The sequence below is a fragment of the Astyanax mexicanus genome, chromosome 16 (assembly GCF_023375975.1).
Source record: "Astyanax mexicanus isolate ESR-SI-001 chromosome 16, AstMex3_surface, whole genome shotgun sequence".
NCBI lineage: Eukaryota > Metazoa > Chordata > Actinopteri > Characiformes > Acestrorhamphidae > Astyanax > Astyanax mexicanus.
The window spans coordinates 3116925-3129486 of record NC_064423.1 but is presented as its reverse complement, the minus strand read 5'-3'; the positions used below and the strand labels follow the sequence as shown (position 1 = coordinate 3129486).

The 12562-nt window shown below is 41.0% G+C and overlaps 1 protein-coding gene across 1 annotated transcript in view; it reads left to right on the top strand.

Annotated features, from left to right (window-relative positions):
• Positions 1–12562, top strand: part of LOC103021590 (inactive N-acetylated-alpha-linked acidic dipeptidase-like protein 2) — a 678577-nt gene that overhangs the window by 526771 nt on the left and 139244 nt on the right. Inside the window, exon 11 of the mRNA XM_049465756.1 lies at positions 10702–10797. Coding sequence (XP_049321713.1) covers positions 10702–10797 — 96 coding nt within the window. The remainder of the gene's footprint in view (positions 1–10701; positions 10798–12562) is intronic.

Genomic DNA, 12562 nt, shown 5'->3' with positions numbered 1-12562 from the left:
CCCCTCCCACAGCCCTCCACACTGTTTAGCACCTCCGCTTATTGCTCTCTCATTGTGGATGAATATTCATACCGCTTGTTGCCAACAATAGAACATTAGTTCTGGTTGCTGGGAGATGATGTTGAGCTGAACAGCTCGGAGCGTGCTGTCCCGCGCTTCAAAGCCAGACTTTTTGGAGCAGGCTGATATATAGCCTCACGCTGATTACTCCATTCAAAGCCTCATTTTCCAGCTTACATAAACAGTGTGTGTCCCGCTCGCCGTGACAGCGAGACCGTGATTATTTCGCCATGCTGCTGCTATCTGCCAACAGCTCCAACTGGCTGCTTGGCCCTCTCCCACTCCGCACTCGTGACGTAGCACCCCCTCCCGTGAGCGCTGGCACCTCACCACCTGCAGCTTCACGAGCTACTATGTTTTGTGCATGCGTGTTTGTGTGTGTGTTAAATGCGAGGGAAGAATGTTTTTTTTTTTTTTTTTACCTGATTCAGATCTATAGCAGCTAGCTCAGCTGATGCTATCTGGCCTCAGCCTTGACTATATTAAGTATGTGGGCTTTTGGCACTTTACAGAAGTGTGAAGAACCTCAAAAGGGGTGACGGACAGTTCTGGTGGAAACAGGAGAGTTGAGGTGCACATTGAATTCTGCGTGATTTGATCAGCCGTGGTTTTATGTTTTTTGGATACAATCCGGGTTAGCACCCGAACATCCCTTTCAGACAGCTTCCTCTTACAGCGTCCACAGTTAATCCTGTTGGATGTGGTAATAATAATAATAATAATAATAATAATAAATCAATTTTATATAGCGCTTTTCTTGGTACTCAAAGCCGCTTTACAGAAAATTTCACATACACACGTACAATATGCACATGTGTCAATGTTCATATGCAAACTTGAAAAAGGTGGGTTTTGAGATGACGTTTGAAGGAGTGCAGGGACTCAGAGTTTCGAACGGTAAGGGGGAGGGAGTTCCATAGGGTGGGGGCAGCGACGGCAAAGGCCCTGTCCCCACGGGTCCGGTATTTGGTGGAGGTAGTTTGGGTGAGGAGGTTAGCGTCAGCAGAGCGGAGTTGACGGGCGGGGGAGTGGCGGTGAAGGAGGTCAGACAGGTATGGGGGGGCGAGGTTGTTAAGGGCTTTATAGGTGATAAGGAGGATCTTGAAATGTATGCGTTGTTTTATGGGAAGCCAATGGAGTTGACGGAGGACAGGGGTAATGTGCTGTCTAATGGGGGTGCGGGTGAGCAATCGAGCAGCAGAGTTCTGGACATATTGGAGTTTTTGAAGAGCAGTAGAGGGGAGACCATACAGGATGCTATTGCAGTAGTCGAGTCTGGAGGTGATAAAGGCATGAATTAATGTCTCTGCAGCAGGAGTTGGGAAGAGTGGGTCGCAGGCGTGCAATATTACGTAAGTGAAAGAAGGATGTTTTAACTATGTGGTTGATGTGTGATTTGAAGGAAAGTGTAGGGTCCAAATAGATTCCAAGGTTTCTGACAAGTGGGGAAGGAGTGACAAAAGATTGGACCAAAAGATAGTAATCTCCGTTTTATTACTGTTTAGTTTGAGAAAATTATGGTTCATCCAGTCTTTGATATCCATGAGGCAGCAAGTGAGGGTGGAGAGGATGGCAGGGGAGATGGTTTTAGTGGTGATGTAAAGCTGGATATCATCAGCGTAACAGTGGAATTTTAGCCCATGGCGGCGGATGATATGTCCAAGAGGAAGCATGTACAGAATGAAGAGAATGGGGCCCAAAACTGAACCTTGAGGAACACCGTGTAGAACAGGGGTAGTGTGGGATTTGTGTTGATTGATGGTGATGTAATGGAATCTGTCAGACAGATAGGATTTGAACCAGGAGAGGGCGGTGTTGGTGATGCCAATGGATTCTAGACGGTTTAGAAGAATGGAGTGATTTACCGTATCGAAGGCAGCACTGAGGTCAAGGAGGAGGAGGATGGTGAGAGAACCAGAATCAGAGGAAAGCAGGAGATCATTCTTAACTTTGAGTAGGGCCGTTTCAGTGCTGTGGTGAGTGCGAAAACCAGATTGGAAAGTTTCATACAGGTTATTTGAGAGAAGGTGGATCTTAAGTTGATTTGCAACGGCTCTTTCCAGTAGTTTTGACAGAAAAGTGAGGTTTGAGATAGGTCGGTAGTTGTTCGGATCCTCGGGGTCAAGACCAGGTTTTTTGAGGAGAGGAGTGATGGCTGCAAGTTTGAGAGGTAACGGGACTATCCCAGAGGTGAGGGAGGAGTTTATAATGTCAATAATGAGTGGAGCAAGGGGGGTGAGGCAGTCTTTGATAAGCTGAGATGGCATGGGGTCCAGGGGAGAAGTAGAGGATTTCATAGTGGAAAGTATTTTGGAAAGGTCGACAGAGGTTATGGGTGAAAAAGTTGATAGCCGAGTGTCAGATGGAGAAGAAAAAAAAAGCGTGGGCTCATGGTGTGGGGTAGTGGAGGTGGAGGATGCAAGCAGGTGGTGGATGGTTTCTACTTTTGAATTGAAAAATGTCAAAAGCGTATCACATTTCTCTGGGGTGATTGATGATGAGGTGTTGTCATGGGGTTTAAAGAGCTTGTTTATGGTAGAGAACAGGGAGCGTGGATTTGAGGAACCAGAGTGAATAATGTTAGAGTAGTGAGTTGAGCGGGCTTTGTTTAGGACTAATTTGTAATGTTGCATGTGATCTTTGTAAGCGAGGGTATGGACAGTGAGACCAGTTTTCTTGCATAATCGTTCTAGCTGTCGGAGTTGTTTCTTGAGTTTATGAAGTTCTGGGGTGAACCATGGGGCTGAGTGGGTAAAAGTGACTGTTTTGGTTTTCCAAGGAGCTAGTGTGTTGAGGGAGGTAGACAGAATGTTGTTGTAAGTGTTGACAAGGTCCGTGAGGGTTGAATTTTCAGGAAGGGTGGAGCAGGAAAGAGAGTTTGTTATACAGGTAGAAAGAGCGACTGGGCAGATGGACTTGAAGTTACGAAAATTGATTGTGCGATTTTGTTTTGGTTCGGGGGTGGGAATGTCAATGTCAAATATAATGGCTAGGTGGTCGGATATGGTAAGGTCAGAGCTGGAAATGTTATGGATATGGACGCTAGTAGAGCAGACCAGGTCTAAGATGTGTCCGCGAGTATGGGTGGGAAAATTTATGTGTTGAGTGAAACTGGAGCAATTTAGGAAGTCCATGAAGTCCATAGCATGTTTACAGTCCGGGGAGTCAATGTGCAGGTTAAAATCACCAAGAAGCAGAATAGATGATGAAATTGAAAAAAGTGCGGTGATGAACTCAGAGAGGTCAGATATGAAAGATGGGTTGGGTTTGGGGGGGCGGTAAATAATAGCACAAATGAGAGGTTTAGGTCCAGGAAGTTTAAAAGCCAGATGTTCGAATGATGGGGCTAAGGGGAGGGACAGCGCACGGGGTTTAAGGTTTTGATTAAAAATAGCAGCAATGCCACCCCCCCTGCCCTCAGTACGTGGGTTGTCAAGATAAGAGTACCCTGTAGGGGTGGTTTGATTTAGTGAGAAATAGTCCTGTGGTTTTTGCCAGGTTTCATTTAGGCAGAACAGGTCAAGTTTGTTGTCAGTAATGAATTCATTTAAGATAAGACTTTTATTGTTAAGGGATCGTGTGTTGAAGAGGGCGATTTTCAGGAGCTTTTGTTTTGAAGCAGTTGAGGAGGAAGTTAGGATAGTCCGGAGATTGAAAAGGTTCGCAGAGGAGGAGTTCTGATGACGTGTGTTGTTTTGATGACGTAGGGAGGAAGTGCGGAAGCCAGTGTGTAAGCTGCGGTCGGTCCATAGTGCTGGAATGGAGTTCTCAGTGCTTGGAGTGTAGATTAATTTTCGGCGAGATCCACGATGCATGTAGGGAGGTCGGCGTAAAAGTGCAGACTTCCGCAGATTTTCTAGCAGTTCGGCAGGAGGAGACAGCGTGGGAATGAGCCGGAGAAGTTCGGTTGGTGTGTAACGGAAAACCATGGCCGGTGCTGAGAAATGGCAGATCCTGAAGATGGGTGGTGGTGTTGGATGTAGGTGAAGGTCTAACTGTTGAAGAAAGGAGAGCAGCAACAGCAGCGCAGAGGACAAGGGGAAAAACCGGTGAGGTTCCATGTGGAGGAGGTGGATGATGAGGAGCGAGGTAGCGGCTAGCCGGCGTGGTTGTCTAGCCAAGCCAGCTCAAAAACAAGGGTAGCGGTCCCGGCCAACGAGGGCCAACCGCACCGGGGTTAGATGGATGTCCGCCCGGATCTCCACCCTCGGCGAGCGGCGGTGAAAAGATGAAGATGAAATCCAGCCAGCATGCACAGATCACAGAGGAGATTCCTGGAACTTTAGCCTAGACTCAGATGGAAGTTTTACGGCAGGTAGTCCAGGTAGGTGGTAGGTTTGTTGGCGGAAAGGAGGTACAGGTTGGAGGTTGGAGGTTAGAGCAGCGAGAAGCGGCAGCCAAAATGCGCCAGCGTCCTCACGCTGTCTCTTGCCCTTTCCTGCACGTGTTTCCCCTGCTTTTATGTGGTCTGTCCTTCTTGGTGGTATGCTGACATTACCCTGGATATCCTGGATCTTGATACACCACAAAGACTTGCTGTCTTGGTCACAGATGCTCCAGCAAGACGTGCACCAACAATTTGTCCTCTTTTAAACTCTGGTATTTCACCCAATGTTGTGTGCATTGCAATATTTAGAGCAGAACTGTGCTCTTACCCTGCTAATTGAACCTTCACACTCTTACTGGTGCAATAATGTGCAATTAATGAAGATTAAACACCAGGCTGCTCCAATTTAGCCATGAAACCTCCCACACTAAAATGACAGGTGTTTCAGTTTCATTGTCCAACTCCTGTAGTTGTGCATTTAAAAAACAAAAAAATAGAATAATATTGAAAGGTTACTTTTCAAAATTTCAGTAACTGAATGAAACTTATATACTGTATTATATAGATGTATTACACACATATTACATACATATGATCAGCTACAGAATAAGACTCGCCGTAACTTGTCACAGTGTGTCAATCTGGCAACCTGTGTGAGCTTTGAGTCTCGGGAGGAGTGAATAGGGCAGAAAACTCAATTAAGTGTTTGGAAATTGGACTCCTGTAGCCATTTCACACACTCACTCTCATTTATTACTGATTATAAATGCCTTTGTACTATAATATCCTTCTGATTTATTAAAGCATACCCTGTTTATTTATATGCCTGTTTTAATCCTTATATTAGGTTTTAATAAATGATTATAGCTTTTTTAGAAAGTACATCAAATGAAGCTTTTTGCTCAATACTACAAAGCACTTGTTTTATTACGACTCTAAATGATAATGTTCAGCTGTTAGATTTTAATTGCTTGTTGGAGATTTGGCCGTGGATCGGCCACTCCAGCAATAACATGCGGTTTGTTTGTCTGAAGATTAAATTGGAGCAGTTTTTGCTGGGTGTTTGTGTAGCTGCTGCTGTGCTGTGAGGACCAGCTGTCAGAATGGATTGTGTAAGCCTATATATATTCAGTGATCAGCTACAGAATAAGACTCGTCGTAACTTGTATATATATATATATATATATATATATATATATATATATATATATATATATATATATATATGTGTGTGTGTGTTTGTGTTCTTCTTCAGCATGCAAGCACATCCTACGCTCTTCATAAATATCTGGGCCTGGTTCCACCAGCTGTGCATAAGTTAGGTGGAAAAAGTACTGAAAATTTGTAATTAAGTAAAAGTACCTTTACTTTGCTAAAATTCTACTCAAGAATAGTAGCCATCTAAAAATCTACTCGAGCAAATTTAAAAAGAACTCAATTTAAAATGTACTTTGAGTAAAAGTTACATAGTTACTTTTAATTATTTGATGTAAAAAAGTCAAACAAATCATACATTGAATCGTTTTTAATGAACTATTATTCCACATAATAATTTGAAACTTACAGGCAGTATTTGTTCAGACCCCATAAAACATTTTCAAGAACAAGTGGTATAGGTTTCTATGATCCATTTTTTTTCTTTACTGTTAAAAGGTTATGATCATATAGGTGATTATAAACCGTATTTGTATAGTTTTACAGTTCATTAATATATTTTAACTTCCCATTAATATGCTTTAACTACTATTTACATGTTTTTTTAACATTCAAGCTGAGTTTTTAATGATAAAAATACTCACCACCACATGCTTTCAAAGGTTTGATGTGGAAGTTCTAAAAGCTGACAGCTCTGTCCGGCAGGGCAGGCACATTTAGCATTGCATGAGGACGTTATTGTCTTTTTATTCCACACGTGAGCATCCATGCACCGGCGCATCCGTGCCACTTTTTAGTAAAGTAAATTACTTGTGTTAAAATGTACTTAAGTAAAAGTAAAATTACGCATTTTAAAAACTACTTTAAAAATTACAAATTACTCATACAATCTACTCAATTACAGTAACTTGAGTAAATGTAATTCATTCAATTACTTTATTACATCTTACCATTTACAGAATTATTACTAAATCAAAATTACATGGTGATAGTGGTACTAAATACACTGATCAAGCATTATGACATTATGACCACCTCCTTTTTTATACACCATAGTTTTTTTTCATCCTTACTAATCATAAAGGACACTTTGTTTTCTATAATTATTACAGACTGCAGTCCTGTATGAAAAAGTTTGGGCACCTCTACAATTTTTTATGATTTTTCTCTATAAATAAAAGCATTGGTTGTTCACATCAGCAATTTCAGTTAAATATATCATATGTCTGTAATAATTATTTAAACTAAAATCAGGCAGGTGCATCAATTGATGAAAATGATTGGAATACCTTTAGCTCTAATTATTGCAACACAAAAAATAGTTGGGAAAAGCTCATTGACCCTTGACCTTCATTCACACAGGTGAATCCAATTATGAGAGAGGGTTAAGGTGCCAATTACAAGTTTTTCTCCTATTTGCATCCTCTCTTAAGAGCAGCAACATGGGAGCCTCAAAACTCTCAAACTCTCAATGTCCTGAAGACAGAGATTGTTCAACATCATGGTTTAGAGGAAGGATATAAAAAGCTCAATAATCTCAGAGATTTCAGCTGTTCAGTTTCCACTGTGAGGAACAGAGAGAGGAAACGGAAGAACCACAGACACAGTTCTAGTTTAGACCTGAAGTGACAGAACAAGAAAAATAAAATCTCAGATAATCAGAGGAGAAGGATGGTGAGAACAGTGAGAAGTCTTTCTCTCAGATAAAGTTAATAATATATCTTTATTAAAGAAAAAACTTCTCATTCTCAGGGACCGAAAAAGTCTTAAAGTCTTATTTTTCATGTTTAACTGTTACAGTAGGATAGAGTTCAGTTTGTTAAGGCTCTAATTGTTCTATTATTTTGTAAATGACTATTCCTGTATTTTTTTATTATTTATTTTGTTATGTTGCACATTGCTGTTTTAATAGTGCACACTGCTGCTACCAAAAAAGCCATTAGATGGCATTACAAATATATCTTAATTAAATTATTTAAATTTGACCATTAGTGCCTAATGTGGTGTATTACAGATCACTTGTATCACTTTGCATCACTTATATCAAGCCCACCTTTTGAAAAAAGATATTGTAAATTTGATGAATCAAACTATTGACTGACCATAGACTAATCTAAAACTGGCATAGGCCTCTCTGCTGTAAAAAAAAGAAAAGAAAAAAAAAAATTGAGAATCGAATCGAATTGTGACCCTAAAATCAGAAATAAAATCGAATCGAGGATTTAGAGAATCGTGACACCCCTAGTATTTGGTGTATACATGTACTGTTAATGTATTTTTGCAAACCTACACAAACCTAGTAACTTACATAAGCAGAACTGATACAACCCAGCTCAGAATATCAGTGAATAGATACAGGTTGACTGGGCCGAGGACGGAGCCCTGAGGAGCCCCGGAGCAGTCGCGGCCACACTTCACCCAGGTCAGGAGATTAGGCCATTTTCCTCACAAGCCATCTTAAGGGCTTTGGTCTGCTCTCAGATGCCAGACGAGTAATGGCGTTTTATTCAAATTGGGCCATGAAGAGGCCGGCTTCAGCACTCTTCTAACTGAACAGCTCTGTGCGGGGAGACGCGCTTTTGCGGAAAATGACTTTTGATGAACAGAGTATTATTACAGGAAGGGGATTATTACGGAAAATGTCCTCCGCTGCCTTTTGTTTGTCTGAGATCATATGTATCAAGCGATGCAGCGTGGCTCCTCGCAAATGTTTGAGTAATGGTCCCCGGCGAGCCATTGTGCTTCAAAAACATCAAGGTCTGTTTTTCAGAGAGATGAAGAGTGGTGTGGGCAGTGTGGCGCTGCGTCTAATGCTTCTAATCTTCTATGCGGATCTGTCTTTGTTGTCTCACTCTGCATGGCCAGTACAAAGAGAAAGAGAGCGAGAGAGAGCGAGTGTGGGAGCTGGGGAGGGAGGGATGGATGGATGAAGAGATGGAGTGATGTGGAGGGGGGGCATCATTTGGTGGGTGTCTCACGGCACCTTCACCTTTTCAACTGGTGCTAAAGCTTTGGACGTCTTTTCAATACGTATTTTCTTTCGGCTGCTGGTTTTCTGGTAATTTTTCTGTCAAACTAAACCCAACTTTAAATAGGCTCAAGCCAGGGGTGTCCAAACTTTATTTGTTGGGGGCCAGAAGGAGGAGAAATATATTTGAAGTCATGGGCCACAGACTTTGTAATAAAACAAATAATGAAATATACCACTTTAAATAATACATTTTCCTGATTATTTCATTTACACACCATTTTACTTGATTTACTATCTTTATCTTTGACAGTGTTGTGTAAACTAAGATTTTTCAAATTGATGTTTAATTTCATGATGTTTCTTAACATAAAACTAATTAATTACGGCAACTTTTAGACTCTTTGGTCCGTTTTTCTGGGCTAGAAATGCGCACTCTCTCCGCTTTTAGACTCTTTTGCCCCGTTTTTCTGCGCTAGAAATACGCACCCTCTCCACATTTAGACTCTTTGCCCCGTTTTTCTGCGCTAGAAATGCGCACTCTCTCCGCTTTTAGACTCTTTTGCCCCATTTGTCTGCGCTAGAAATGTGCACCCTCTCCGCTTTTAGACTCTTTGCCTCATTTTTCTGCGCTAGAAATGCGCACTCTCTCCGCTTTTAGACTCTTTGGCCCGTTTTTCTGCGCTAGAAATGCGCACCCTCTCCACTTTTAGACTCTTTGCCTCATTTTTCTGCGCTAGAAATGCGCACCCTCTCCACTTTTAGACTCTTTGCCTCATTTTTCTGAGCTAGAAATGAGCACTCTCTCCGCTTTTAGACTCTTTGCCTCATTTTTCTGCACTAGAAATGCGCACTCTCTCCGCTTTTAGACTCTTTTACCCGTTTTTCTGCGCTAGAAATGCGCACTCTCTCCACTTTTAGACTCTTTGGCCCGTTTCTGACACCTAGCGTTCAAACTTTGAATCTCACATTATAAAAACCTGCTTAACAGCGGGCCAACTTTCATTCTATTTCTAAAATACCTCGCGGGCCGCTCCAAAAAAGGAAACGGGCCGCAAATGGCCCGCGGGCCGTAGTTTGGACTCCCCTGCCTTAAACCCTAAACCATATTTGTTCTTGATTAATATCTGAAATGTTTTCCTCTGAAGTAATAAAACATACCAGGCCTGCTTAAAATTCTTAGAAAACCTTCCTAAACTTAAAAAAAAAACACTTTTATTGCAGTCATTTCTGCCTCTGTAGCTCCTCTCAGGTTCAATTGTGTTATAGGTGTGGATGATGTTTTTGTGTACTTTGGTACAAAGACACAGCATCACAATATGCAGATCAGTCAATCAATAATACCAATGAAACAACCCTCCCCCTGCTGACAATGTCCAATCAACTGCGTCTCACATCTTGCTATCAGAGACACACTACTGCTACTGCAGCTCAGCCAATCAATCAGCTCTCCCTCCTGCCCCGCCTCTCTAAACCCATACATCACTCAGTGCTGCTCCCAAACTATCCCTTCCAGGATCCCTTGTGGATGCAACTTATGTTTGGAATTTAGGAAAACTTAGTAATTTCTAGTCTTTATACTTACAAAAGTATTTATATTTAAAAATAAATAGATCTAAAAGTATTTAAAACTAAATATTTTTTTAATATTTGCCCAAAAATGTAGAGTTTTCTCTGCTTTTTTTTTACTTTTAAAGTGTATCTTTTCTTTGTGTAGACTGTGACTTGCTCGTGCTGAAACCCTCTGAGGCCTGCTTTAGTTCTGGAGGGTTCCTCCTGGTGGAAATCCTGAGGTTAATTCAGTTAAACTTCGAGATCAGAGAAAGATTTTCAAGGATAGCTGACGCTCACAACACTGAAGCATTTCTACTCGTGGGTTTGTATTTCTCAGGCTGGGAAGCACAGATCTGCCGGGATTCTGTGGCCCTCGAAACGGCAATAATACATCATAATGATCCTCGTCTGAGTGTAGGTGCTGTTCAGGTGACGCTTGGAGAGGGAAAGGGAGTGTGGAGCTGAAATGAGGTGCTTATAGGTGTTACTGCTCCGAGAAGCACATTTCAAAAGCCTGTTATGGTAATAGAAGATGTTGTCTTAGCGCTAGCATGCTTGGCAAGGCGATCAGTCACATTTTGAGAGGCTTGTGTGTTTTTCTCCTCATATTTCCTCTCTTTTTCTGTTTTAAATCTAGAGGGCCCGCTTCCTCTCCGAGGCTTTCTTCCCCTCTGAGTCATTGTTAGCGGAGACCTTGGATCCTGCCTTCAGACTCCACGAGGCGGTTGCTAAGGTACGTTCATATTCTGTCTCAAAACTGCAGCACCTCAGCAATTATTAATTTGTTCTTCACATTCTCTTTATTTTTATTCATTTATTTTTTTTTTTTGTTCTTGGGTGAAGGACATCCACAATTATCTACATAGTTGGAAAGTTTGGCTCGGCTCAAAAGCATAACAACTTATTAATCACAGCAGTCGTGTGTGTGTGTGTGTGTTTGTGTTCTGCACAGTTTGTGCACAGTTTGTATTACATTAAAACCTAAACTATTTTTTTCATTTATTTATTAATAGCTGAACTATGTTCCCCTAAAGCAGAGGTCACTAATAGGTGGACCGATAAAATACTGAGAAGGATTTAATTCTGACCGTCTTCATTTAAAGCGGCGTAACGTTTATTGTCTTTATGGTTTACGTGCTTTACAGCGCAGGAAACTTACAGACCAATCACGTGTGCTTTAAGATCACCAAACGCTCTCCTCAGCCAATCAGATCTGTGCAGATGCGAGAGCGTGGAGCCACACAGACAAAGCAGGTGGTGAGAAGTGGGAGAATAAAGCGAGAAAAGATGAGAATACAGATGGTGCGCACCAGAAAAAGAGATTAAAATACTACATTTATAAAACATATTAACAGTAATGTAACCGAGCGGTGTTACTTGGAGAAATTAAAGAGAAACAACTGAGACAAGAGTGCAAAATATTCCACTTTACTCCACCTGATCAGAACAACTCAACAAGAAAAAAAAAATCCCTCGCTCGGAGAAGCGCTCTCTCTTTACTCACAAAACAACCCTACCTCAAAACTAAGGCAGCCCCCAGTGGACAAAAAGCATTGGCAACTCCCCCCATCAGTTTTACCCACAACATAATAAAGTCTGATACAGTAATAATATTAAATAAAATAAAACTACTGTTTTTTTTTTAAAAGCTGATATTTTGTCAAAGTTCAGCAAACATTTCTCTATATATTGTACGATTTGTCATTTATGTAATTATTATCATGGCAGGCAGGCCTAAATCTAATATAAATAAAATCAAATAGAATAAATATAGCATTTTGAAACAAAGTGAACATACAGATTCACATTAATAGACTCGATATGTTAAATTATTGAGGGTGTTTCCATTTATTTTATGATAGGTTGATAATGTAATTATTGTGACAGGCCTATTTAAAACAATACATATTGTTGAAATATACTAGTATGTGTCATTTCTTTTGTCTTTCAGTTGTTGATAACATACAACACTGATAGAACTACTACAGGCTTTTTCAGTAAACAGAATAAAACACTGAATTACAACACCTTGGCCTGACGAACTTTTCTCCACCTGGACCAAACTGATGTCTAATTAAATACCCCTGCTCTAAAGTAACGAAACATAAGAGGTTTTGCTTGATTTTTTTTTTATTTCTAACCTTTTTTAGCTCACTCCACCCTTAGGTCAAATCTGAAAAAAGCTAAAAAAAAAAAAAAAAAAAAAAATGCGAGGGGTAGTTTGGGAGGGGCACTGTGTGATGTATGGGTTTAGAGGTGGGGCAAGAAGGAAAGCTGATTGGCTGAGCTGCAGCAGCAGCAGATGGTTGGACGTCAGCAGGGGGGTGGTTTTATTGATTATTGACTGATCTGTATATTGTACACGAAAACATCATTCTCGCCAAATTATAGCACAGTTGAACCTGAGAGGAGCTGCAGAGACAGAAATGAAGAAATTACCACAATAAAAGTGTTTTTTTAAAGGTTAGGAAATATTTATACAAATTTAAGCAAGACTG